The sequence below is a fragment of the Eutrigla gurnardus genome (genome assembly GCF_963514095.1).
Source record: "Eutrigla gurnardus genome assembly, chromosome: 5".
Taxonomy (NCBI): Eukaryota; Metazoa; Chordata; class Actinopteri; order Perciformes; family Triglidae; genus Eutrigla; species Eutrigla gurnardus.
Genome location: NC_139919.1, coordinates 20,995,174 through 21,022,653, shown reverse-complemented (window position 1 = coordinate 21,022,653; position 27,480 = coordinate 20,995,174). Strand labels below are relative to the sequence as shown.

The 27,480-nt window shown below is 42.4% G+C and overlaps 3 protein-coding genes across 5 annotated transcripts in view; 2 read left to right on the top strand and 1 right to left on the bottom strand.

Moving 5' to 3' along the window:
- The window catches only part of kdm2ab (lysine (K)-specific demethylase 2Ab), a 40,276-nt gene extending 25,299 nt beyond the window's left edge, over positions 1–14,977 (top strand). The window contains exons 1-23 of one of the 2 annotated variants that reach the window (XM_084010530.1): positions 1,362–1,560; positions 1,974–2,014; positions 3,310–3,448; positions 3,713–3,791; positions 3,906–3,952; positions 4,374–4,552; positions 4,671–4,777; positions 4,936–5,029; positions 5,254–5,407; positions 5,505–5,620; positions 7,820–7,946; positions 8,041–8,327; positions 8,447–8,524; positions 9,214–9,474; positions 9,725–9,853; positions 9,973–10,053; positions 10,232–10,450; positions 10,907–10,936; positions 11,023–12,059; positions 12,526–12,689; positions 12,785–12,931; positions 13,090–13,305; positions 13,413–14,977. In XM_084010530.1, coding sequence (XP_083866656.1) covers positions 1,979–2,014; positions 3,310–3,448; positions 3,713–3,791; positions 3,906–3,952; positions 4,374–4,552; positions 4,671–4,777; positions 4,936–5,029; positions 5,254–5,407; positions 5,505–5,620; positions 7,820–7,946; positions 8,041–8,327; positions 8,447–8,524; positions 9,214–9,474; positions 9,725–9,853; positions 9,973–10,053; positions 10,232–10,450; positions 10,907–10,936; positions 11,023–12,059; positions 12,526–12,689; positions 12,785–12,931; positions 13,090–13,305; positions 13,413–13,594 — 3,909 coding nt within the window. In that variant the 5' untranslated portion in view covers positions 1,362–1,560; positions 1,974–1,978 and the 3' untranslated portion in view covers positions 13,595–14,977. Of the gene's footprint in view, positions 1–1,361; positions 1,561–1,973; positions 2,015–3,309; positions 3,449–3,712; positions 3,792–3,905; positions 3,953–4,373; positions 4,553–4,670; positions 4,778–4,935; positions 5,030–5,253; positions 5,408–5,504; positions 5,621–7,819; positions 7,947–8,040; positions 8,328–8,446; positions 8,525–9,213; positions 9,475–9,724; positions 9,854–9,972; positions 10,054–10,231; positions 10,451–10,906; positions 10,937–11,022; positions 12,060–12,525; positions 12,690–12,784; positions 12,932–13,089; positions 13,306–13,412 lie in introns of those variants that run through there. The other variant, XM_084010531.1, reaches the window with a different exon arrangement.
- An 811-nt stretch (positions 14,978–15,788) lies between these two features.
- Positions 15,789–22,677, top strand: ankrd13d (ankyrin repeat domain 13 family, member D). Of its 2 annotated transcripts, none has more exons than XM_084010542.1 (16): positions 15,789–16,015; positions 16,125–16,260; positions 16,360–16,484; positions 16,728–16,773; positions 17,286–17,429; positions 17,634–17,823; positions 18,004–18,070; positions 18,420–18,501; positions 18,676–18,737; positions 18,848–18,978; positions 19,069–19,226; positions 19,762–19,875; positions 20,352–20,527; positions 20,707–20,786; positions 21,174–21,413; positions 22,248–22,677. In XM_084010542.1, exons 1-16 carry the CDS (start codon positions 15,932–15,934, stop codon positions 22,309–22,311), a joined length of 1,899 nt encoding a protein of 632 aa, XP_083866668.1. In that variant the 5' UTR covers positions 15,789–15,931; the 3' UTR covers positions 22,312–22,677. The 2 variants fall into 2 exon arrangements, with proteins under 2 accessions (XP_083866668.1, XP_083866669.1); XM_084010543.1 differs by having other exon boundaries at positions 20,355–20,527; positions 22,248–22,676.
- A 253-nt stretch (positions 22,678–22,930) lies between these two features.
- LOC311014142 (signal-transducing adaptor protein 1-like) lies at positions 22,931–27,205 on the bottom strand. The gene is made up of 10 exons (XM_084010554.1): positions 26,906–27,205; positions 26,662–26,733; positions 26,245–26,361; positions 26,061–26,117; positions 25,210–25,406; positions 24,898–25,029; positions 24,592–24,661; positions 24,416–24,518; positions 24,157–24,336; positions 22,931–24,045 (listed from the first exon to the last, which is right to left on the bottom strand). The coding sequence occupies exons 1-10, from the start codon at positions 27,005–27,007 to the stop codon at positions 23,894–23,896; spliced, it is 1,182 nt and encodes a 393-aa protein (XP_083866680.1). The 5' UTR covers positions 27,008–27,205; the 3' UTR covers positions 22,931–23,893.
- Positions 27,206–27,480: the final 275 nt, after the last annotated feature.

Sequence of the window (27,480 nt, the reverse complement as noted above, 5' to 3'; positions counted from 1 at the left end):
GTGGGTTTGTGCATGGTTCGGCCTGTATGCGTGGAGGTTGGCTTACAAACCAACACCTTTTTTCCATTGAGGGAATATTTTATCTTGTGGAATGAGCGACACGACTTCCGTGTCTGAACGGCTTCCCTGACCTCGTTTCAGCCCCCCCATCTCCCTGTTCTCCTTAACCAGAGGCAGGCCCGGCCCATCAACGCCGTGGAGGCGGGGTCTTCACTAGGGTGCGCTCGTTTTCAGGCTTGGCGTTTGGAGGATAATCAGGATTGGGATCAAATTAGATTAAACTCCCTATATTAAGTCCCAGGAAGAAAAACAATTGCATTACAACAGCACAAGAACATAAATCCGGTACATCCAAAAAGGAAGCAATATATATATAAAAAATATTTAAAAAAACAGAGACCCGTCTGTAAATGAAAAGCATGCAAAACAAAAAGTACATTCTCCTTGTATTCCACACAAAAAATTGCGATGATACAGCAGTGGGCTATCTTGGGGAAAAATATAAATTCATTATGCATTTACACAAAAAAAATCGAACATATGGTGAAAACAACATTAATGTTAATTTGAAGTAGGCCTATGTATCGTGTTTATGTGTTATATTCACAGTCATGGTCGCAAAAAAGTATAACAGTATGGTATACTGTTACACAGTAGGGTAGTTCCATATCGATGGCCGAAAAGCATAACCTATCTGCATGTTTTTTCCGATTTGCGGATTTAACTTTGGATGATGAGAAGAAGGAAGGTTAATAATAGCCTAATCTGTATTTTTAACACTGACAAAGTAATATGGTAAAAAAAAAAATGGTGTATTACGCATTGGGTATCCTTAACAAAAAGCATTCTCATAGCAAAACAATTTATTATTATTTTTTTTCTCAAAAAAGGGAATTTTTCAGATAGAAGGATTTGAGTAATAATAGCAATATAATAATAATGATAATAATAATGCAATGTGCTGCCATAGGTAGCTACTTGAACTTTAGTGTTAAGTCAATAAAGTAGAAAACACGCTCACTATATTTATTGATAACTATCCAATAAACACGGACAGAATGCAAAATGAGAAATTGTAATACTCCAAGTAGGCTACATTACGAGCGGAGTTAGTGGAGTAGGCTTTGTTTAGCTCTGGTGGATTTAATTACCTCCATCACTAGATATAACGGAAATCCAACTTCAACCGTCAAATTTGGTAAGGCAAACCGAGTACACTTCCATATTAACATATTCCAATGTTGTTTAAATAGCACACGTTGTGTCCAATGAGAGTGTTACTATGCAAATATGTTGGAGCGGTGATGTAAATAGGGGGGTGGGTCATGAGCTTCTTTTTTTTTTTTTGGTTTGTGTGTGGTGTGTGTGTGTTTTCAGACCAGCTGAAAATGGCGGCCCGAAGCGTCGTATCCTTATAACTTTATCGCACAATAACAAACATAACAATACACACAGCTGTTATTACATAACATGGGGAGAAACTTCACAGAGAGGCCTCGGACGCTCTAGCTGGGAAGCATTATTTTCTTCACTACGACTAAAAGGAGTTCAAACGCAGAGGTAACGATAAAGAAGCTTGCAACTGCCTTACGGAGGCTAACGTCAGCTAGCTCGCTAGCTAGCGTCAACGTTAGCGATTTAAGAAAGGGATTGTCAACCGAGCTAGTTCACGTTCGCCGATAACGCAACTTGGTTAAATAACGTCACTAAGTGGACACATTACTTCGGGATATTCGTTTAAAAGGCAGTTGCTCCCGTCGACAACAGCGACGCCAGTTGAACGTACATGTTTTGTGTTGTGTTGCTAACATTAGGCAACATTGTTGGCTAACGTTAGCAGGGCTATCTAGCTAGGATCCACTCAGAGAGAGGTGTCTGCCTTACAGAATGTAAAAACACACTGAAACATAGCAACACATATTGACTACTTTATCGGTGTAATTTAACGCCGTTGCCGATACTTTGTCTTTTAGGAATTATGGACGACCCTCATACACGGTACAGCAAACGCCTGGTGAGTAACTTAACCAAACTGTTAGCTTTCCACTTGTTTCATGTTTAACCGTTCCAATGTTTTGGTGTATTGTGATACGTTTGGTGGTTTTTACCCATGTTCTGGGTGTGATGTTAGCCCTTTAATGCACACGGAGCCGTCTAATGGATGCAATTATCTTTGGGTGGAATTGCCCACTTTCTTCTGGTACATTGTGTCTTGGCAGTGGTCCTTTCTAAATTCATTGCCAGCCTAATAACGGTAATGAACCTGTCTAAAGACTCTTGAGTTCAAGAAAAGGTCAAGTTCACTGTCCAACAGCATTTGTGCCCTGACCTTGCTTCACCTCCTTACACTCTTATCTCCTGGTTGTAAAGAAATTAACTCGATGCTTTCAAACTTCTCTCCGTGTAGTCGGAGAAATATTATTTATACCAGGGGTTTGGTAGGTAAAAATATAAATTTCTAAATATATAAGCTATGCAATAAGTCTTATTCACCCATTGTTGATTTAGTTTGGGAAAGCATGTCCAGGCCCATTTATGGAACACACTAAAGCTTAATAAAAACACACATTAAATTGTTGCTTCATTGTAATTTATTAATTCCCTTTGTCAGTTTTACTGCTTTATATGAAAACAACAGCGTGGGTTGCTTTCATTATATTAAATTGTTTTCAGTTGCAAATTAATGGCTTCTGTGCAGTGTTCAGTTATGGAAGTGAAGAGTACCAGAGTTTAGATAATACCACGTTTGTGGTATGGGGGTGGGGAGATCTGAGAGCGGGGGTGTTGTGCTTTATCCATCTGTCTAGCCAAGCAGTGCTGCATAGGGTGAATGGCAGGAGGGGAGAAGGGAGGGTGGGAGGGGGGAGGCAGGGGCAGTGTGTGGAAGATTAACCCCTGCTATTGTAACGCTGTATTGTTTGGTTCTCACATGAACTGATTTGGTATCTGGCTGACTGGTCTGCTTGGACTGATGTATTGGGTGTATTTGTGAAAGCATTTGTTTTATTACTAATTTTAGCTCTTTTTCATTACTGAGATTTTGGGGGAAAGCTCCCTTGGGTGTCACCTCATATCTTAGCAATTAGACTCCAGTAAGAATATTTTGTATTAAGCGATGTTGCAAAATCTTGAGCGTTTTATAGTCCTGATCTATGTGTAAAGTGTCCTGAGATCACTTTTATTGTGATATCCCGCTATAAATGAAATTGATTGGAACAATTGTTCTTGCTTTCATGGTTTTCTTATGTGATCTTGACATTAGCATTGCTCTCTGATAGGCTGCTATAACCCAGTTTTTTCTGTCCTCAGCGTACAGGGACACGACGGCGCTACCAGGACGATGGCATCTCAGATGATGAAATTGAAGGGAAACGAATGTTTGACCTGGACGAGAAGTTGCAGTGCGTCAGGTTTAACTCTGAGTTGATCAAACACATGGAGGGTAAAGGTGAGAGGTTTCAACTGAAGACATTTTTTGGAATATAATTTAAATGAACCATACCTGAACATTCTGATGTTATGTAAAGGTAGTTAACTGTTTGTGCTACATGCTGTTTTGTTTTATGCTGCATTTTTGAACACTGAGTTGATTGGATAACGTGTCTCTGCCGGTTCATATTGGTTAATTAAAGTTGTGTTGTTGTGTCTTTAGGTTATCTACCCAATGCAAGTGTGTGTTTGACTGTGTCACTGTGTGTGCCTCCTTTTCTAGATTTCACATTTGAGTACATCCAGAGGGAAGGGCTCAGGGACCCCATTATCTTTGCTACAGCTGATGGCCTTGGCATACAGTTAGTCATAATCTTTTACCTTTTTTTTTTTTTTTTTACTTTTTTAAACACATGCACTTATTTTATTTATTTAAAAAAAAAAAACAATAACAATGAATTTTGTATCTCTTGTAGAATGCCAGACCCTGATTTCAGCGTAAGTGATGTCAAGTTGTTTGTTGGTAAGTTCCTGTTTTATGCCCTTTCAGAGTAAATGGCTTTGCATGTTGTACCCAAAAGTCTAGACCTATAGGGTGATATTACCTTGTTACAGATACATTGATTTCTGTGAATATGCCGGTCGATATCTAACAAGACATTTCTGGAGGGAAATGCTAAACTAGGTCTTTAAACTGTAAAATGTCCCCCTCAGTCTGTATCTCAGTATGTATCTATCACAATAATAAAATAATGAATAAATAAGGGAATTCCAAATATTAATGACCTCCAAGATCCATCATTGCTCAGGCTATAGTATTGGACATTTTAATCAGAAATAATAGGTATTACACACAATGCCAATGAGCAATGTGTATATTTTAGCACAATTTGGATTTAATTACAGTGGTCTCAGTTGTTGAACCCGTTGTTATTCTCTTGCAGGTAGTCGACGCATTGTAGATGTGATGGATGTGAACACTCAGAAGGGAATTGAAATGTCAATGGCTCAATGGCGACGCTATTATGAGACGCCCCCATCAGAACGAGAAAAACTCTACAACGTCATCAGCCTAGAGTTCAGCCACACCAGGCTGGAGAATCTGGTCAAACGTCCAGCTTCAGTAAGAATGCACTCTATTTTATACATCATGGTTTTACGACAACCCACAAGTGCACATTAATATTGTCATTTTATAACCGACACAGACCTGAAAGTATTTTCTTCTCCTAATTGTCCAGGTGGACCTTATTGACTGGGTGGACAACATGTGGCCACGCCATCTTAAGGAGAGACAGAGGGACTCCACTAATGCCATCATAGACATGCATTATCCCAAAGTACAGAAGTGAGTAAACCAGAGGCCTCAGAAATGTATTACATTTGCTGTGCTAAAGTTGAGATACAATACTGATCACATACCCTACATTAGTGATGCTCTTCAAGTTAATTCAAAGTCTCTTAATCCCTGTTTATGCCTTTCCGCTCTTCCTTCACTTCTCTCAGGTACTGTCTTATGAGTGTGCAGGGCTGCTTCACAGATTTCCACATTGACTTTGGAGGCACTTCAGTGTGGTACCACATCCTGCGAGGAGGAAAGGTCAGTCTGGGTTTCCGTCTCAGACAGGAAAATCCTGTATTTTTAAGTTTGGCTGTCTGTAGTGACCCAGCGGAAATGTAAGTCGTAATCAGGGACAGCCATATTTTCAGCCATATATAATTAAATATGACCATGGACTAACACGCAACCTTGCTTTGCCACTTTCTGTTAACCTCCTGTAAATGCACACTGTCAACATGACCTTTTACCTATGACTGGTGCAGGTGTTCTGGCTGATTCCACCCACACCACAGAACCTGGAGCTGTATGAGAACTGGGTTTTATCAGGAAAACAAGGAGACATCTTCTTGGGGGACAAGTGTTATGACTGTCAGAGGATCGAGCTCAAGCAAGGCAACACCTTCATAATCCCATCAGGTATGTGATTGTAATACTGGAGTGACACCAGCAGTCCTGTAAAAAAATACACACACTCAACCACTACGTTCAACGTCATGTGCCTTGTATGTTGTAGGGTGGATCCATGCTGTGTACACCCCAGAGGACACGTTGGTGTTTGGGGGGAACTTCCTTCACAGCTTTAACATCCCCATGCAGCTCAACATCTACAGCATTGAGGATCGCACACGAGTGAGCATTTTGATAGACTTTGATGAGTGCTTCCGATTTTGTGATTATGCAAGATATGATTCATAGCCTTTCTGTGAAAATACTCAAAATGGAAAAACACTGGTGGTCATTCCTCACGTGACTTTCATTTTAAGAATTTTGACACCCATATATCTCAGGCTGCACCATTTTCTTTTTTTCTTCTCTACAACACCATTTCCAACACACAAACTCAAGATAGCGACTGATACTGTGAAATCAGTAATCCTAAAACAAAGTTTAAGTCCTATTACCATGTATTCCTCACACTACTTAGGTGCAACAACAGAACACTTGAACCTTGAGTTAGGGCTGGGCGATTAATTGAATTTCGATTACGATTACGATTTTGGCTTCCCTCGATCATGAAAACAAGATAATCGTAAAAAAAACGATCATTCTGCCGCACGCCGTGTCTTGTATGGTAAATGTAGCGAACCCTTCCATCCCCACCTGTGCACTCCGCTCCGCCCCGCCCCTGCCTGAAAAGTTTCGCTTTCAGCCACGCCGGTGCGTATTGCCAGTAGGTGTTTGGGAAGAAGACGGTAGAAAATGGCAGAAAGGCAGCCTTTGGTCGCGAAGAGAGGGAAAGCAACTTCTGTGGTGTGGAAACACTTCGGTTTCGAGGCGTCTGACCCGGAACAAACAAAGATATTGTGCAAGATATGTCACGCGACCGTGTCTGCCCCTCAAGGGAACACGACCAATTTATTTAATCATTTGAAGTCCACACACCAGTGTTAATTTCGTTAACAAAAACTATGACGAAATATGTTCGTCAAAAGCATTTTTCTATGACTAAGACGAGACGATGACGAGCTAAAAATAGATCATTGATGATAAAAACTATGACGAGATGTCTGCTTCGTTTTCGTAAACGAGACGGGACGGGACTAAAATGTTTATGGTGTGTTCTACGGACATTAAAAAAAAAATGCGTTTTTTTCCTCTTAAACTAGAGAAACGGGCCTAAACAACGGAACCCTGCTTTTCCATGTCAGCGATTTATTTCTGACAAAACAAATGAGTAAAGATGTGACTAGATGTCTCCGAGGCGCATTTCTCCGTTTTGTTATGTATATCGATCAGTATTTTCATCCGCCATCTTGCTCGTGACGTATAGAGTCACGTTTATGCATCAGACGCTCGTATTGGCTCCCGTAGCGGCTTTTACAGCCAATCGGAAAGCCTGATTTACGTTTGGCCGTGAGTCGTGTTTGCCCAAACGGGAGACACAGAGGAGTTCAGAGCAGAGCAAATGACGGTCAAAGAGTTATTGAAGTGATAGAGAAAGTTAAATACATAAATGGCACAGAAGAAGTACACTATATATACACACATATTTAGGGCAGGGAGTGGAAAGGACCATTCCTTTCCTTTCCTTTCCATTTTATATAATATATTTTTCTCTTATTTATTTGCATTTTTCTTGTTTTTCAGTTCAAACTTATCGTGTTAAAAGAAATACCAGAGTTCAAAGTTCAATAAATGCTTGTTCTCAAAGCAATGAATAATCGTCTTTAATAATCGTGATTATGATTTTTGCCATAATCGAGCAGCCCTACCTTGAGTTGGTAATCCTGAGGAACAAAAAGCACGCTAGATTACAAATATCATCCAACAGAAAAACCCAGCTCAGTGTTGCCAACTCTTTTCCAATTAAAGTAGCTGGCAACACTAGCTCCAAAAGTCAACATATCATAATGAATTTAAATAGATGTCCGCTAGTAGACTCCAGTGATGTACAATGAGTGCACACAGAAGACATGCAAGTAGGTAGACAGGCTGGTAGCCCATCATATAGTTTAATTTGCCCCAAATTAAATTATTATTTTTTGCTAGAACACTAGTTGGTTGCACCAGGCGTCAACATACTTAATAACACTGTCACAGCTCAGCTATAAATGGTAAGCTGGGCTAGGGGATGCGGGTAGGTACATCCGGAAGTTTCTGCTACATCAAAGTTCCCCCAACTCCTCCTCCTAAGCAGAAGTGAAACCACAACAAAGTTGTGACACATGCTTCAGAGCTGCTTAAAGGCAGTTTGAATAAGCAGAAAAATGTGTTCATGTGAAAGGCACTTAGTTAGCAAGAAGGTATACATTTTATTTTCTCTCAGTGGAATTTGATGAAATTTGCAAAAATGATTATTAAAAATCTGTTCGTGTCCTCCACCTCTAGGTGCCAGCAAAGTTCCGCTACCCGTTCTATTTTGAGATGTGCTGGTACGCCCTAGAGAGATACCACTACTGTCAGACCAACATCTCCCACCTCACTCCTGAGTTCCAAAAATACTCCCTAGGCATAGGTGAGGACGGATGAACACAATGTTTTTTTTCCTCTTCACACAAAGCTATATGTTAATGTATCAGTGACATGAACGTCGTGTACACTCTCTTTAGGATTGACCCAGGCTGACCTTGAAACCAGTGACCACACCAGGAATGGCACCTCCAATGGAGATGACTGTGAAACTGAAATCAAGGAGATGGAAGTCAAGCAAGAAGAAGAAGAAGAAGAAGAAGTCAAAGTAGAAGCAGCTCAAGTTATCACACCTCAGCAGATTTTGACTCCCTTTGAGCTGGAGGGGCTATGGAACCTCTTAGGGAAGCTGGAGGAGCTGCCAGAGCAGAAAAAGTGTGTCCCTGAAGGCATCATGAATGCTGATGCCTTGCTCGAAGACATGAGGGTAGACTAATGTTTCTTGAGCATTTTATATCACAATTAATTTACAATGGCTACTCCTGATTTTATTGTACTGTGCCATGGTCCAGATATATTTTATATACTTCTTTTTTTCTTGTCCAGACTCTTCTGAAAGGGCATGCCAATGATAACCCCAAGCTGTCCTACACTGGAGACCCCATTGTCAAGTGGCCCGAAAGGGTGAGTACAAACAAACAAGCTAGATTGGAGTACATGGCAACATCCACATCCAGGCTCCATATCCTGTTAACACCATGCTGTGCAAATTAAATAGAAGAGCTGGAAGACGAAGCTGCCTGCAGGTTTCTGGTCAGCTCCAGCAGCGAGAGTCAGAGAGAGAGAGAGAGAGAGTTTTGTATTAGATGAGGACGCACATTCAATGGCATTAGCCATTAATTCATTCACTGGGATGAGAAAAAACAAAACCCTGTCCAACTCCTTATCCCTGCCGTTTAGACACAACAGAATGGGATAAGAAAAAATATACAGAAGTTAAAAGTTTATTATTCTATGCATTGGTATTTTGAATTTCCACCTTTTTCACCCTTGATGAGTTTGCATGCCTGCATATCAGTTTACGCACACATTTGTTGTATTTGTGAGTGTGAATTTGTGCTTCAGCTAGTTTTCATCTTTACTTACTGTATAATTGATTTTTTGAAATACACTGTCAGGGTAATCTAAAATGTTTTATTTAGCTCCTATTAGATTACTTTAAAAAAATATTGTACATTTTTCATATTATGTTATTACTATAAATTGTTATAAATGATTAAGCTCTTCATTCAAGCTCATCAAACAAGGCCGTAGCCCTGACACAACTCTAACCTACTTTTTCCTTTCCTTTCCTGCTGATGTCCCATCTACAGCCATCATGGTACCAACCTCCTACTCCCCCTCCCCCTGTCATTTACCGTCCTCGCTTGGGCCCCACCCTCCACAAGCCTCTCGGTCAGAGGCCTATCAAACGCACCTCCATGTCTGCCCTGAGGCGCAGACGGGTGAGGTGCAAGCACTGTGCTGCCTGCACCCGGAAGGAGTGTGGCACCTGCCAGTACTGCCAAGACATGAGGAAGTTTGGTGGGCCTGGACGCATGAAGAAGGGCTGCATCATGAGACGGTGTCTATCTGTAAGTCTCGTACCCATAATTTTCTTTATTTGTGCAGAATTAAATAATGCTGCCCATGCATGTAAGCACACCAGGGGACATTGCAGGGCCGGGAACTCAACATTGGGTTAAATTACTGACGTCAAGCATAAAGTTATTTCGATTTTGTTAAGATACTTATACAACTCCAGTGTTAAGTGTATCAGCATCAGATCTAAAATGTGCATATTATTTGACCCTTCGTGAAAATAACATTTATTTCTTCCTCCAGCCTGCCTTACCGAACACAGCACGATGTGCCATATGTGGAGAAGGGGAGTTTGATGAATCAAATCCGAGCACTCACTCACTCATGGAGTGCACTGTCTGCTCTCAGATTGTTCATCATCAATGCATTAAGGTGATCTGCTTGAGATATCGCGAAGGCTATAAACTGAATATAGTACCCACTTATTGCATGGTTTGTTGTGCTGCCTATGAAGCTGTATGCGTAAGTCAAATTTGTTGTTGTTGTTTCAGGAACATGGAGAAGGGAAGATCAATACGGATTTGCCCAGCTGCTGGGAATGTCCCAAGTGTTACCAAGGCAAAGACTTGGAGGTACAAAACGCTCTCACTTGCCCTCCATTTCTCTCAAACTGCTTTCCTTTTTCAGCAAAGTTTCCTTTTCAATATCTTTCACCAGTTTCCATGTGGTCGATGGCTGTACTCAAACTTATAATGACATTCCTTCTTCTTCAACCCCACCAACCATCTCTTCCTGTCCTTCTCCCACCAGTCTTCCAGCGATGAGTCAAGTGAAGAGTCTGAGGGCTCGACTTCCTTGCCATCTTCCAAACTTGCCTACCGGGAAGGCATTGGTGTTGCTGAAGGGTTGAGACCAGAGAAACGATCCTCATCCCGTTCCACAGCACCGCCACCTTCTCAGAAACTGCTACTGCAGCATCAACAGAACCGCAAAAGAGCAAATGCACTGGAGCTCAGGCTTAAGAAGAGGGTAAAGTGGATTTAGATGCGTTTGTTTTCCATTGTTTTATGGTCAAAAGCAAGTCATGAAATTTTTTTAATGCAGAACGAGGGAAATGTTTTTTTTAAAGCGTATAGATAATACCACGTTTGTATTTCCAGAAACGTATTAAGATATCTTTGATTAGCGATACTTGAGTTCAGTTTTAGAAACCTCAGATTTAAAAGAGCAGATGTGTCCATACAGTAGGTGGACAGTGTAGGAGAATAGCTGTAGATGACAATATAGAACACAAAGACTCCCGCACACTGTGATATATGGTGACAACATTTTGGTACATAGGCCTTCATCAACTTTGTAACTGATTTGGCAAATTATTTTTGGCACCTCCTCAAATGTAAACTGATAGATGAAAACTGTCTTTCTGAAGGGCTTTTCTCTCCCGTCGACATTAATCTCATTCATTCCCTTTTCGGCTTATTGCAGATAAAACTGGAGCGCAGCAAAATCTTAATGGTAAGCCAGTGCACTTGTTTCTGTAATGTTATATAAGACATTTGAATAGCACAATGCTATAGTTTTTGTCCTTTCACTCCCAACAGAAACAGTCATCACTAGAGCGTTCTCCCAGGCTGTTGCGCTCCAGGGTGCTGTCCAAGATGCGCTCTTCAACCAGCAGACTTTCTCAGGGCAGAGGCCGGGGCCCCACCTGGGCAAGTGGCTCCTCTTACCACAGCTCCCCAGGAGGGTCCGGGTCTTTCCAGCAGCAGCAGCAGCAGCAGCAGTCTTCCCTCAGTCTGGTACTTGAGCCGAAAGGAGAGCCCCGTCGAGGGAGGGGGAGAGGGGTGAGGCTGCGGGGAGGCGGAGCAGGAAGAGGAATCCGAGGCGGTAGAAGCCATGAAGAGTTGGAGGAGGAGAGTGACGACAGCAGCAGCAGCAGCACCAACAGCAGCAGCAGTGACGATGAAGAGGAAAGAGAGCATAACAGTGGGAGGGGATTGGATAAAGAGAACCAGCCACAGTCAAGGCGAGAAGGACGGGCAGCCAAAGAGAGGGAGGAGGAAGCGAGTGAGGTGGCCAACCAAAACGGCGGGGAGGAGGATGACGAGGAGGAGAATGAGCAGGACAGTGAAACGAGAGGCAAAGATGGCTCTTATCTTAAAGTGACACTCCAAAGGCCAACCAGAGCCAAGCTGGACCCATCAGCCATTGTCCCCAAATTAGAAGCTATTGCCCCTCAAACTGCCTCTTCCACAATACACAACCAGACCCGAGTCCTCGTCAGACCCCCCATTAGAAACCGTGGGCCCTGTCCTGATCAACACTCCAATAGGCACACACCTCCACACACTCGTAGTAGACACACAGACACTTGCACTTCCCATCCAGAGAGGCTGGAGGACTCTAAAAAAATGAGACTGAGCAGGCCAGCCAATGGTGACTCCTCTTCTTCAACCTCTGAGCTTCCCCATCTCCGTATCCCTCTGTCGGCTCTGCAGGAAGGAGGGAGCGAGGCTGACAGGGAGAATGTTGGCAGTGGGCCAGGCTGTGAGAGAGAGGTGTGGGTATCCGTCTTCCGTTACTTAAGTCGAGCAGACCTCTGCGTCTGCATGGCTGTCTGCAAGAACTGGTACAAATGGTAAGATCCCTTAGTGGATATGTTTTTTTTGTTGTTGTTTTTTATCAGGGATGGGTTTTAATAGCCAGTATCATGTTGTATCCGGTTCCTGGTCGACAAAATACCTGAATCCGATTTGTTACTCTTTTATCGCCTCTTTTTTTATGAGCGAAGATCAGTGGATATCTACAGTAGATCAGTCTTGTCATGCTCATCTCATTTTCTCATTTTTTCTGCCAGTCAACAAGAGGTGGTTAGACGTTATCTTTGAGTTGTAGTTATTTTTGCCTGTGTTCTCTTGCATATGTTGAAGAGGATTTGTATTTGATAAGTAGCTTTCATTTTGAAAAATACCTTTCTATTGTACACACCATAGTGACGGCGTTTATTCAATGTAAAGGAGTTTGTAATGCCAGTGGGTCATGTTGCTCTGCAAATAGACAATTATGAATGGATGTGTTTCTCATCAGTCTGTGCTCGATCGTAGGTGTTTAGACAAGCGGCTTTGGGCCCGGATTGACCTGAGCATCAAGCGCACCGTTACTCCTCAGGCCCTGACAGGCATCATAAAGAGACAGCCGGTCACGCTTGATCTGTCTTGGACCAACATCTCTAAAAAACAGCTCAACTGGCTTGTTGGCCGCCTGCCTGGTACGTAAACGCACAAACGAAAAAATGTTCCACCATTCAGTTGTGTGCTCTATCTACATGCATTACACACTTTAAATCTTCTCTTGACGTTGCAGGGCTGAAGGATCTGATGGTGGCAGGTTGTTCCTGGTTATCTATTTCAGCTCTTTGCTCCTCGGGTTGCCCGCTCCTCCGTTCTCTGGACCTGCGGTATGCAGATGGGGTCAAAGACTCTCAGATCAGGGATCTAGTCACCCCTCCAGGTGAGGAAAGAGCAGCCTCAGAAACTCTTGCATCTTATGTTTCCCTACTTTAAACCCCTTACCTTTTTCATGTTACTTCCCTTTTGCCTTTTTCATCATTAAACTATTTTAACTCAGCATTTTTCTTCTCTGCTTCCCAAATAACTCCTTTGTTCTAGGTTGTGACAATCGCAGTCAGTTTCGGAGCATGCAGTGTTTGCGACTAGCAGGCCTGGACATCAGCGACTCTACTGTGCGACTGGTGATCCGCCACATGCCCCACTTAACGAAACTGGACCTCTCCCACTGCAACAGCCTCACCGACCACTCCATCAACCTGCTGACCGCAGTGGGCTCGTCCACACGAAACACGCTCACAGAACTCAACCTGGGAGGTGAGAGATTTGATGAGGATAGCTACTTTTTAATACAAATGAACATGCACAAACACATTGCATTAATTATATTTCACTAATATTGATGTGACGTGTATCTTTCCTAGGTTGCAGTAAACTGACAGACACATGTCTGAAATATCTCCGCCGCCTCTCTTGCATCTCACTGCTCGACCTACGAGGCTGTAAAGGTGTCTCCCGCAAGGCCTGTGAGGCCTTCATCTCTGAGCTGTCAGTCAACACACTCTACTGCCTGTCAGATGAAAAACTGATCCAGAGGATTTCCTAAGCACCTTCCTCCCGTAACTGCAGAGGATATTTGAGGTGCAAAGGCAACACAGTGGATCCCCATCTGTGTAACACAAAGGACACAGACAGGAAGGGACGTTCACATGCACCTGTGTTATTTTTAAAGGAGGGGTGGGGTTTAAACTGGGAGTGCTTCCTCACTTACTGCTTTTGGTCAAAGGGGTTGTCACAACTGATCGCAAAGCGATACCGTTGAACATTATATACATTTTTCTGTGTACCGTAAAAGGAGACTCCTTTTTCTTTTTCAGTTTTCTTTGGGAATGAATCTGGTGTGGGGAAAGCAAAACCTATTTTTTTTCTTTTCTACGTTTGGGAGAACATGATCAATTAATTATCTGTATAAGACAACACTTCCTTTGGATAACCCATGTGTTCAACTCTTCTTTGGACAGACTTCCATCCCATCACAAACTCCTGTCTTGAGAAAGGCCTACGTGTCATCTTTGGGGTTCAACTGGATTGTTATGTCTGCCTGATCCCCCATAAAGTCTTATTTATCTTGTGATTTATCATTTGATATCAGCTACATTTGGGTGCTCTAAATAGATGGTTATTTTTGGTAGGATTCAACAGAGCACATGTTTAGAAGTTTGACATCTGCTTTATGCACAACAACTATGCGTTGAGATTTATTTTTTTTAAGACGACTAAAGGTGACAGGTCTTTAAAACAATTTAGAAAGTGAGTGACTGGAATGGCCTGCGTTTATCAGTTGTACGTTCAGCGTAATGAGGCTTTTGGGTGCAACAGTGGTCCAGTGATCTTTTTACGAAGTATACATGGACATTGAGTGGATGTGGTTGTATAAAAGGGTATGAAGACTGTGAGAAGGCAATCGACGTGGCAACAACACCTCACCCCAGCAAAGGGCATGTTGCATTTAGTGTTCGGGGTAAGCCAAGGGTTAGGTGTCAGATTAATGGTGCATTTTCAAACCGATAGACTTCAGGTGCTATTATTTCCAAATTGTTCTTGCTTTGTTTTTGTACAGAGACAACATTTAGAGCAAAAATGTTCATATTCTAGTTTAAACTGCTCCCCACCCCTCTTTGATACATTTTCAATTTCATTATCTTATCCAATTCAATGTAGATGTACTATTTTGTTCGGGGACAGGGGTTGCTCATTTCTTTGTTCCCTTAAAGTGTAGTGGTTCTGTATCAAAGGTCTCCCTCCAGACTGCTCTCCTGGCCATATCCCTTATAATGAATATAAGTATATAAATATATATACTTTATGTACATGTGTTTTCCTCTTTTCGATTATCAAAACGAGAGTCCTGTAGCATTGTAATTATTTTCAGAAGCCTTTTTCACTTTATGTTATTTGTGTTATTTTTCAAGAAAAATTAAAAAAATAAAATAACAACGAACTGTCGTATTGTCATTGAATCTGAAGTAAGTAAATGTCAATTGTCCTGCATGTAATTTTTCCTCTTAATAATGTGATTGCCGTGTAGGATCAGATCTAATAGCAGCTCCACCCAGCTTCTCTCCATGACCTGGAAATAAAGCGACGCCTTGATAAACAAACATCGCTGCTTCAGCTGTAAATAGACTCGTCGTAGCAACGCTGCCTTTTGCACAGGGACACAGCACACTTTGACGGATGTGTTCTGGTTTGATGACCCTTAGCCGGGCAGGGCTGGATGCGATCGGCAGCAGCCGTCACCCACATCAGCTCTGATGCCCCTCAACTCGAGTGACCAGGATGTGAAACCGGAATAAAGGCCGTATCTCGCTTTATTTTTGACACACCGTAACAACCCTGCGATTTAAAACGAGTGGTCGCAGTGACATCGGGGTGGCTAGCTAACTTAAATCAGCCGGCGAAATCCCCCCATGGTTTATTTTTTGTGACAACATGATCCGTCGTGAAAAAAAATGAACGGACTTTGGAGGTGCGTTTTCGGCCGGCTAAATTAGTTGTCTTGCTCTGTGAATAATGAAAAACTGGTGCCAAGAGAAGCGTGAAACAATGTTGTTATTAGCCAGTTAGCTAACGATAGCTCAGCTAGCCGTTAGTTAACGTTAACTACATCAAATTAGTGGGCTGAGTTAGCCGCGCTAACTCAGCCCACTAATTTAAATAGGAACACACATTTCCCCACCGTGTTTGCTGCCTGACGTTAACTGACTGGATAGATTTGCATTTTTTTTCTCAGTGAAACCCGTTCAGCGTTAACCGATTCCTGCCGTTAAATAACCATCTAGCTAGCTAAACCAGTTGTGCCGATCAGAGCCGAACTCGCCTTCTCTGGTGTCACTGTTACATATTACAAACACTACTGTTCAACTGTCACGCAACGGCAACCATGGCTCTGGAAGCGTTCCCTCTGCATTCTCTGGTGTGGAACAATCAGTATCTGGAGCTTGACCGAGAGCTGCAGAATGAAGAGGTGAGTTTATTTAGCTGCTGGTGTGTGTGTGTGTTTTTTTTTTACGGATCCAGTTTGTTGGAGTCGCGCTGCATTGCGCTGATGCCGCTTGTGTTGTCTGGTTCTGCAGCAGGATGTGGGGCGCCTGGATCCAAGAGGGCGCACCCCGCTGGAGCTGGCTGTGTGTCTAGGCCACTTGGAGTCAGCCCGGGTGCTGCTCAGGCACTCTTCAGACCCGACGTACAATAACGCACAGGGCTGGACCAGTGAGTTCCACTGCTATGGTTTTCCAGTTTTATGCCCAGGGGGCTGCTGATAAGGTGAAATACGCACTTGCTGGCATTACATGTGGATGTGTGATTCAGTGTTGCAGGAGGCAGTTAGCACCGGGGACCCTGAGCTGGTTCAGCTGGTGCTTCAGTACAGAGACTTCAAGCGTGCGACCGAGAGATTGGCGGGCATCCCAGAGCTGCTCAGCAAACTAAGACAGGTAAAATTGCATTTTTAAGTGTAAGCCTCCAGGTGTTGAACTCTACCTGCTGCAGGGAGTAACACGTCAACCACACCCAAAGCTTTGTTAAATATTGTTGGAAAGTGTTTTACTTTTTTTATTTTTTATTATGGTCACTGTATGTTCCCAACATGTTCATGTGAACCAGGATGCACCAACACGTGAGGCTTTTGTCCAAGTACAATAAAAAATAATAATAATGTTTTCCTTGTTCTGTTCCAGGCGCGGGACTTCTATGTGGAGATGAAGTGGGAGTTCACCAGTTGGGGTGAGTGTGTTTAACAGAGGTCAGTTTCAGCACCTCAGTAGCTGGACAGCTCCCTCAGCCAATCGGTCAGTTTGAAACAGTGGCCTAAACACGAGACGGGGCAGGTTGATTTCAGCTCTAACCCACGACTAATTACTGATACCCTGAGTACGGTGTCATTATGCATTTAACAGGAATACTCAATAAGGTCATTTGCATTCTTGCATTTGGATTACTTTGCCTTCTCTAATCTACAGAAAATGATCAGGTAAACAGTTCATTTCATTTGCGCCTTAAGGTTTTAGTATCATTATCATCCAGTAAATACAAGAAAGATCATCATTTATATAATCTCAATATGTTAATGACTGTTGAGCAAGACATTTAGAGACTGTAATGTAGACATACATAGAAGTCCCAGTCAGTTTTAATAAAGCAGTGTAGACATAGTATAGACGTATTAATCAATTAAGTTACAAATAATTTCAGTACTAGGCTGAACTGCCTGTCATCGTTTTTGCTCCTCTTCTCAGTGCCGTTGGTGTCGAAGGTGTGTCCCAGTGACGTTTACCGGGTGTGGAAGAGCGGCTCGTGCCTCCGGGTGGACACCACCCTCCTGGGCTTCGAACACATGACCTGGCTGAAGGGACGACGCAGCTATATCTTCAAGGGCGGAGGTGTGTAAGCTCCTCGAAAAGCATCACATACATTCACATAACCGAACACAAGTTTAATAACATAATAAACCGACAGAAAAAAATAGTTGAAAGGGGAGCCTTTGGCCCAGTGGGTCAAGCTCCTGCTGTCCTAATGTTGAAAGCAGATGTAGAAAACACTCTGCTGTTAGAGGCTTGAATGTGTCTTTTGTGTGCTCCTCTCAGATGAAGGTGCCGTGGTGATGGAGGTGGACCATGAGAAGCAGGTGGTGTACACGGAGCCACTCGTTTTGTCTCCCCGTGATGCACCCTCCCTCCTGGCAGCCATGCAGCCGTCGCAGGAGAACACAGCCCAGAGACTCACGTCGCCCATCGTCTCCACGCACCTCAACACACGTAACATTGCATTTGAACGGTAAAAAGCACAGAGTAATTTCACTGGGATCACGCTCGATTTGTTTGTGTTGTACAGATATCATCCTTGCCATTGCTCACTATGTGTCAACATACATGCATCGCATCCCCGCAGTTAATATACACAAATACTGATCAACTCTGTGCTGTGAGCCCTAACTTTATCTCTTTGCTTGTTAAGGAACAAGTCGGGAATCTGGGGATGGCGTTCTGAGAAGAGTGAGGTGGTCAGCGGGTACGAAGCCAAGGTAAGTGACCACTGAGCCAACCATGTCTGAACTATTGCATAAAAGGCATACAGTACATTAGGAAGTTAGTTCAGTACATGTGACCACCAGTTATTCCGCATTTCCTGAAAGATCAATGGGATGTAAAACAAGAATTTTGATTTGCACAAGTAAGGATGTGTCTGGATGAAACTGAGTAGAAAGTGAAAAGACCAGAAAATAACGTGAACATTTACAGACAAAATGATGTCAAAACGGTCAAAAATAGACCAACTAACGCAACATCAACCCAAACAAATGTGGTGACAAAAGCTTTCTTTGATCAAAATGTAAAATGTGTATTTTTCCATTGTTGCATAATCGCATCCAGGTTTACAGTGCCACCAATGTGGAGCTTGTGACTCGGTCAAGGACAGAGCATCTATCAGACCAGGATAAGTCAAGGAGCAAAGGTGATTACACACACTCGAACTACATCCACATAGTCTTTATCGTGCACTTATAAGATTTATGGTGGGGAAGCAATATCATGTCAAAATAACTGCAGAGAAATCTGAGTCTAAAGATGAAGTTGCCTTCCTTGTAGAGCAGATGGCTGATTATCTCCCTATATGATTCCCGCTCAGGCTCGAAGACTCCTCTGCAATCCTTCCTGGGGATCGCTGAACAACATACAGCTCACAATGGGGTAAGAGTCCCCGCAGTACCTGCGTATCATATCCATATGCACACCGCCCACGCTACCTGCACCTTTCTTTGATGAACGCAGTCACTTATAGCTCTCTGTTTTTCTGCCAGAGTAATGTGTCCCAGTGTGCCAGTCCTCACAACCCCACAGCCATCACAGCCGAGGAGTACTTCAACCCGGCATTCAACCTGAACGGCCGGGACATCGGACGTCCCGTCGAGCTGACCAGCAAAGTCCAGAGGTATGATGCAGCTGTGGAAACGCATGGCACTAACGTTCACCATAGACGAGCACAGCTCGCTCAAAACTCTGTGTCCCTGTCCCTCTCCAGGTTTAAAGCGACACTGTGGTTGAGTGAGAGTCACCCTCTGTCGCTGGCTGAGCAGGTGACGCCCATTATCGACCTCATGGCCATCTCCAACGCCCACTTTGCCAAGCTGCGTGACTTCATCACCCTGCGTCTGCCACCAGGCTTTCCGGTCAAGATAGGTGGGTATGAGAGGTCACACATTTTAGTTTATTAAACCTGGGTACAAGCTGGGTACTGTAGTTCTGTACTACAGCTGTAGCTTGATGTATCGACATCAGTGATGCGCTGGCTGAAACGAAATGAGCGATCTACCACGGTCTCCCGCAGTCTCCCGCAGTTACGCGTCAAAGAAAACATTTCTAATGATATTCGGGTAATTTGTGGGCGGATCAGATGAAATAAAATGTAAGCATGTTTTTCAAATATTACCGAAAGGCTCATAGAAATATTTTAGTAAAAATGATTTTATAATCGCAAGAAGATGCAGCGCATGCTAACCACAGATACCTGCGTGAGTGGAGATAGACAGTACCACTGATACTCATAACTAAAATACTGAGACCTTAAAGCTTGGTTAGAGTCATTTCTATGCATAGTTCATGCTTTTTGTGTATTTCATATGCCGCCTCAACATTCATGATTCTCGCTGTGTTTTTGTTGCCACCCACTGGTGTTACATTTAAATCTTTCAAACACTCCCCGTCTGCACTCCAGAGATTCCCCTGTTTCACGTGTTGAATGCCAGAGTGACGTTCAGCAACCTGTGTGGCTGCGACGAACCGGTCAGCTCTGTGACCGTTCACACACCAGAGAGCTCAGAAGAAGCTGGTAAATAAACACTAGCTATGAACTCGGTCAAATAACTGAAATGCACTCGGATCCCACCATCCGCCTGACAATGATTTAGATGTTTATTTGTTCAAAACTAGCTTATAAAGTGGCTACTTGTAAATCAATGTGGTGGTACGGACTGTAAATGACTAGCAGAACACAGAAAAGAACTTCTTGGATGAGATTATGCTTGTTAATTATCTATCATAGTGTAGAAATGTGTGACTATAAAATGGTTTTGTCATTTAGATTTTGATAAAGGGTGTTCAAAATGTAAGGCACACGTAGAGTAATTATTTGAAATTACATACTATCTATCTATGTATTTATATGACGTTAGGAAAGCAATATTTACATCAAGCCATACAAATAAAATAATTACAGTAGCAAAAACATGCAGCTTATGAATTCAACACTTGTATCAGGATCAATACTCTGTATTTGTGGATACCTAGTTGTAACCCTTGTTCAAGCAGGTCAAGCCACACCTCCCTTCCACTGCGAGGTGGACCCTTCGGTGTTTGAGCCCCCCGCAGACTACACCACCCTGGGCCCAGGCCGCAGTGAGCCGATGAGGGATGAGGACGACAACCTGCTGCAGTTCGCCATCCAGCAGAGCCTGTTGGACGCCGGCACAGAAAGTGACCAGGTCAGAGCCAAAGAACCACCTACAGGATTCCCAGGCCTCCTGGAAAACCTTGGAAAAAACGCAATAAAACATATTTCTTCATGGCGGCATGTCAACTGGAGCATCACTTGAAAATTATCTTGAGAAAAGAGTGGGGACCTCGTCCTAAATAGTGTTAAATCACTATGTGTGGTTTCTAGGTGACCATCTGGGAGGCCCTGACCAACAGCCGGCCCGTGCCCCCGTCTCCGCTGTATGAAGAAGACTCTCAGCTGGAGAGGTGAGCTCACCTTTCAGACTTGTTCCCTATACAGGCAGGTTCACACCGCTCCAACTGGACTGTTAGGTATACCGTATATCAGTACATTTTTAGGAACATAACAATATAGAATCCATTGATTTAGTAAGTCAATGTCAAGAACAGAAACCCAAGACTGCCATTTTTTTCCTATTCAGGGAAACCTCTTGCTTGTGAAGTAATTTAATTAAACATCTCTAAATAAAGTTAAGTGATGAGCTGTTTCTCCCCCCCCCTCCTCCTGGGAACAGAAACTCCCAGTCATTCTGTAATGAAGCCCGGCAGTGAAACTTCCCTGTTGAGGTATCTTTCTTTGTTTAATAAAACTTCAGGTTAAGTCTTAATATCTTTATTCCATTCCTTTCCCAGGGCAATCCAGGAGTCTCTGTCCATCTCGCTGGGCAGCAGAGAGGCAGAAGACGCGGCCGACCCCAGCCAGCCTGCTCCCGTCTCACCGCCCGACCCCACCCCCACCGGCAACTCTCCGCCCCCCTTCAGCACAGTGACGGATCCGCGGTTGTCGGGACACTTCGGTGTGGCGTCGAACTTCGACGACCAGCTGCGTATTGCCATGGAGATGTCGTGTCGGGAACAGGAGGAGTTGGACAGGTGAGGCGGAAGGTATACAAAAAGACGGTTGTGAGGAATCTGGCATGCGTTAGCCTACCTGAGACAAAGTACCACCTGTACACCTTCCAGTCTATCTCTGGGCTAATATGGATCCGGGAGGATGCCAGAGATGCAAAAGTAGAATAAATACATATGTTTTTCTTATGGAATGTATTAGAAATCTTCCTTCCGTTCCTATTTTTTTTTTTATTTTTTTATTCTAACACATTGTGCCCACATAGGTAGTGCTGCATTCTGCTCTTCGTCAAACTGTTTTTGGCACAGCAGGGTGTTTAAATATTTGCATCTGTTCCATGTTGTTAGTTGTGCGCATTAATACAAAGATGGTTTATTCAATATATGGCCTTTTTGTTATGTACTGAACTGAAAAAGGCTTTGCCTCTTTGCCAATGTAATGCTGCTACACATCTATCATAGCTAAGTGCTGACATTATTACAGTGCTATAACCCCTCACCTTTTTAGCTGCAGGGATTTCTTCTCATTATGTTTTATGCTGAAAAAGCAGCTCACAGTTCTGCTGTCTGAGCAGTATTTTATATAGAAGAGACATGAACCTGCAAACAAAAAACTACTACAAATGTGGTTAACATGGAAGAGGGTTTTTCATTAAAAATGCGATCACATGACCCAAAAATATGAAAGAATACCATCAGAAAATTAGAATTAACGTCATCTTCATTTCTTTGTTTGCAATTTAACTACAGTTAAAGTGAGGAATCTCAGCTTTTCTGAGTAAAGAGTAAGCTATAATAATGACTTTAAAGTCACACATTGTTCTGTCTAATGAGCTATATTTCAAATTTTTGTTGCAGGAAGCAGAAGGAGGAAGAGGATGAGCTGGAGAGGATCCTGCAGCTGTCACTCACCGAGAAGTAATGTCACAACAACAACAATTGAGGTGTGTCTTATTGGGGAACAATCTTAATTTATTCTGTTTTTATTTTTTCAATCCTGGGATGTTAAATTATTACTGATATTTTATTTGTTTTTATCACGCTAAGGCTGCTATAACAGATTGTAAAGGACCAGAATATAAGAAGTGGGGGATAGGAGGGATAAACAAGAAGAGGCACTCTGAAACACACTTACAGTGAAGGAGGAGGGGACAACAGGGAGGGACTCTTTGTTTTTCTTTTTTCAATGAATATTTTTCACAGTCTTGGTGTCTTTATTGAGTGATGAATGATCCTTAAACTTTAAACCTATAACATGTTCCATGATAAAGAGGAAAATAAGAAAATACAATCTTAATGGAAAAACTTCTACAAATATGATTATAACATTATAACATTTGAAACATTTATGTTTGCTTACACTTATGTGTGGAAAAATAAAGACTAATGATCATCCGGGATGATGTTTTTTTTAATTCAGTGCTTTTGAACAAAGGAACAAAGACCAGATTCACATGTATGTTTGTTCTACAGTTTGATTATTATTTCAAAAACAAAAATGACCTCATGTTCATTTTTTACACTTTTAAACTAAAACCAGGGACGCATGATCCAAAGACAAAAGACAAAAAACATCCATCTCATGTAATAGCTCAATTTTGTTTGAGTCATTAATAATAAAAAGTCCACATAATTGTTAGCCCTCATTAAATTCAAATCTGGGTCATAAAGTTGTCTTTTTCAAAAAGCTCTTACGCTGTTATCTCTTCTCATTTAGACAATCAGGCTACTTTACGGCTACGATTCAACGGTCACAGTCAGCTGTACATTTTTCAAAAATCTAATAACAACACACCTTATAATATTCTGCATTTATATCATAGGCTACTGTTGTGATTTGAAAATGTGTCTATTCAAAGCTAACGGCTCGAGGGCCAGATTCAGAAGGTCGTACATGTGTTTAGATTGTAAAGGTAAATTAAGCTGGCAAAGACACGTTTTATTTATTGACTAAATATTAGCAAAACAAATGATATAACCATCAGCCTCAGCTGTACTTTGTGTTCAGTGTTAATTAGCAAATATGAACATGCTAATACATTAAACAAAACAAAAACAATCCAGATAATTATTGTTATTATCTCCGCCAGGAGGATCATGCAATTGGTCGTGTGTGTGCGTGCACCATAAGTGTGCATCTCCGCGTCTGTCCGATGGTAATCTGTCATTCTGCTGCAGCTTGTTTTGGCGTCTGGATAAAGTGATTTTTAAGATGTCTTGCAGCTCATTTGGTGTCCAGATATCACACGATACAACAAGAGTCATTGCCGACACACCTGGCGGAGATCTGAATTCTACAGAGAGGATCTCAAGTTTGAGTTTGAGACCCTAACTTTAAGAAATTGAGAACTTAAATAATTTTAATTTAACCACCACCTGTGCATTTCTGAGGGTCATTAAGGTTTTCCCTGTCCTCAGTGAAGCACGTAATCTCACAGCTGACATAAAAGTTAAACATTAAATGAGGAAAACTAGGTCCTTACCAAGAAACAACAGTACATGCTTCAGACGGTTGGATTTATTTTGGTCCACTCTGCTGTGCCTGAGTGGGATTTTTTAGAGGTTTGATTCTCATATGCTTGGTTCATGTAATTTTCAGTGTACAGGTTTTGTCTCCTTAACTTTAAAGCGTCCCGAAGCTCTTCATCCATATGAGCTAGTTGAGAGAAAAACATACAAATGTTGCGCATTTTAGACTTGACTTATTCATATGTACATTTCGATAGCTCTTAAAGTACTAATAAAACAAATATTCACTTGTTCTCACATAGCTTTTGGTTGTGACACTGATCCTCAGGAATCACGTATTCGCCCTCCTCTGGTTTGGTTGGAGGCGGCAGAAGCTCTTCTTTGGTCTGTGAATGCAGCATAGGTGCCACTTGTGCCTTCGGTATGGTTTTAGGTGTAGGTGATGGGATGCTGATACACTTCGGAGCAGGTGGCATATCTGTACACACACACACACATAACCATTGTTAAGAGTTGTGTACTCGCCACTGAGAATGTAACAGCGGCGTTCTCCTCACCGATACGAGTGTCGTAGGGCTGAGATTCCATGTAGGGATGAAGACGGTACTCTGTCTTGTCAAGGAAATATTGGAGCACTTCATTCAAGGAGGAAACTGTCACCTACAGAGAAGAGGACACGTGAAGACAAGCAAAGAGAAGGAAGGATATCCTTTTATAGAGCTGTGGGACTTACTGCTGGGTCCAGTTCAATGACAAACCCTGAGTTTGTGGAGCTCACTCTGTAGTTCTTCACGACGGGCCCACTGAAACACAAGCAAGACAGCTCACGGATGACTGGGCATTTCATAAACAACAGTGCATTGATTCAAGCATGTGATAGATGACTCACAAGAGCATGATATAAGTAATACAGCACTGAAAAACGATTAAACCAACGATGCAGGCAAAAGCTTTCTGTGAGTCAATAGGAAGGAAGGAAGGAAAACCTGATATTTAACTTCCTCTATTATTGTGTAGTGAGTGGTCATTTCAGACAGACCTGGGCGTCTGTTGTCTGAGGGTCAGGGCGTAGTTTTTGGCCATGGTGGACGGGCGGAGGATGATCCCTCCATTCTCTGGGCTTTCTTCCAACATTCGCTCAGCCTCCTTCCGATTCACATTAAAGAAACACCTGCCGGAATCGAGGAGAAAAATAAATACTTCCTCATCGCCAGTGCGGGGTAATAAGGCACGGGATAAACTGTAAGTGACGTTTAAAACAGAATAAACCCTGCCCACTTGTAGTTTTATTTTTCATGTTGCGTTAAACGTCTACAGACCGTGTTGAGTTTCTGGAGAGTTTCTAACTTACGCAGGAATGTCAGAGGCGCAGGCATCAGGCTCGTCACTGGCCATCGAAGGGTCGGGTGAGGCTGAGAAGAGGGAGGATGGTCGAGGTGGGAGAGGTGGACGAGGCCGGGGGGGATTTCTTCTCCTCTCCTGATCCAGAGCATCCTGCAGCAGCAACAGCTGGCCAGGCAGCAGCTGCAGCTTGCTGGGAATCTCTTTCTATAGGGAAACAGAGCTCGTCAATGCTGTTTTACCCATTACCCATACAAGCCATCAACAATTTTACTGGTTAGAAAATATATAATTTTATGTGGCTGTATATTCTTTTGAGTTCTTCTGAGAAATCAAATATATCAACTCTTCCAGGAAATAATGTGACCCGTGTTTGCCAAGTAATGATGCAAAAAACAAAAAAATAAAAATAATACTGTTGTTAACATCCAATTTTAGTTCAGGTGCAATATTGAAGAAATCAAAAGCAACAACAACAAAAACCACGGCTACGTCCACCCACTCGAAAAGTTACTGACACTGTTTTTCTGTCAAGTACATAATAGACTATCAGGATCTTTACTTTATTGCTACTTCTTACCGTCATTATCTTGAGTCTTTAGGGGAATTTGTACATAGAGGCATCATGGGCCAAATCATTAACCAGGAAATAAGTGTTTCCTGGTGTATGTTGAGCTTGCCTTATCAAAAAGGTACAGTATTACGTACAAAATGCAAGTTTTGCTGTGCATCACAGTATTCTGTATAGTTAAACACCAATAACGTATCCCCGGTTTGTTTTGCCTAAGCACCGTTGCTGTTGAAGGCATGGCGTCTTTTGAGTTAGTGTGTGTTTATTTGTTTGTGTGTGTATTTGCTTACTTTTACCACAGTCAGGATGTAACCCCTCCACTCCTCTCCTGTTTCAGAGTTTTCCACCTGTATAGTCACACAAATAGCAAACATTGTGCCACAGGCCACATAATTGTTCTCATGCAAATTGACAGTCAAATTTGGAATCCGTTTTTTTTTAATTGAGTGGACCCGAGGTTGAGTCAAATCACACCTTTAGCTGCACCTCCTCTGTATGCAGCTTGAGGTTGAAGATAATTGGTGCCTTCTTCTGATACGGAGAGTCCAAGTTGAAAGACTTTAGCTGCTCCAGGTCAAACCTCTCTGTGTACTGACAAAGTAAACAAACAAGAATGATCACTTTTTAAGTTACCTAAAATAGGGGTGTCTTATAACAGGATTATTATATTATTATAGGATTATAGTGTAGCCTGACCTCTGTATCACCTACTTTCTTAAAGCACTTCAACAATTGTGACATTGTTTATAAGGCTTAACGCTTTACATCTATTCTCTAGGAAACAATTGTTAAGTACACCGTTTAATTATTATTTATTTAATTGTTACATTGTAAATCACAATATTGCTGTTAAAGCTTTAAAATGGAAGAGCAAAATAACCGCTTGCTTACTGTATCCTGTGCGTCATCTTTGTACAGAAAGAGTGTGGCTCCACGGAGCTCTCCGTAGTACGTCTTGAAATCCTGGAAATCAGATGTTGTCATTTTGGATGTGTATCCTTGACACAAAATGTACAAAACAAACTGAAGATAAAACCTCTTATTGAAATTTCAAACATTTATGACCCATGTAGTCCTCCCTTTTTACTGATTATACACACTTGTCTTCATAACTTTTTCCCATCTTCATCCTCACCTTCTCTTTGGTGAGTTTCTTCAGTACGTGTCCAGAATAGTAGAGTGGCAGGTCTGTGATAGTGGCCCTCCTCTTGTGGACAACTCTGGCTGGCAAAGACATTGTCCGGGAAAATCGGTGTGCTCCTGATCTGGTTTGGTTTAGCTCTGGCTCACCTCTCTTCTGTCTGTCATTCAGCGTTGAGTCCTGAGAAAATGTTGTTCCTTCTCGTTTCCTCGTGAAGCTCTCAAAGCGATGATGGATTCACGATGAATCTTATATCTGTGTTAACGAGTGGTCTATAAACCTGCCTGCACTGATAAGCTCTTCTTTGCCTTTTCCTTCAGTCGTAATGCTGCTACAATGAGGAAATGCTGTGATTTATAAAGGAGGAAGTAGTTAGAATACAATATCTCAAATAAAATCAACTTTTGTACTTTGAACCTAGGTGTAACTCCAGCTTTACACCACAGTCTCAGAGGCAATCAACCATGCAAACATTTGTCTGCACACACACACACACACACACACACACACACACACACACACACACACACACCATAAAGGGGAAACCCAGTATTAATATGCAAGCCAGA

Bases quoted from the DNA above. Each gene is read 5' to 3' on its own strand.
- ankrd13d (XM_084010542.1), top strand. From the start codon at position 15,932: ATGGCTCTGGAAGCGTTCCCTCTGCATTCTCTGGTGTGGAACAATCAG. The intron at 19,227-19,761 runs GTGGGTATGAGA...TCTGCACTCCAG, and splicing joins AGGCTTTCCGGTCAAGATAG to AGATTCCCCTGTTTCACGTG. The intron at 20,528-20,706 runs GTCAGAGCCAAA...TGTGGTTTCTAG, and splicing joins CCGGCACAGAAAGTGACCAG to GTGACCATCTGGGAGGCCCT.
- LOC311014142 (XM_084010554.1), bottom strand. From the start codon at position 27,007: ATGTCTTTGCCAGCCAGAGTTGTCCACAAGAGGAGGGCCACTATCACA. The intron at 25,030-25,209 runs GTAAGTTAGAAA...CGATTCCGGCAG, and splicing joins TGCGCCTCTGACATTCCTGC to GTGTTTCTTTAATGTGAATC. The intron at 24,046-24,156 runs GTGAGAACAAGT...TCTCTCAACTAG, and splicing joins GTGTCACAACCAAAAGCTAT to CTCATATGGATGAAGAGCTT.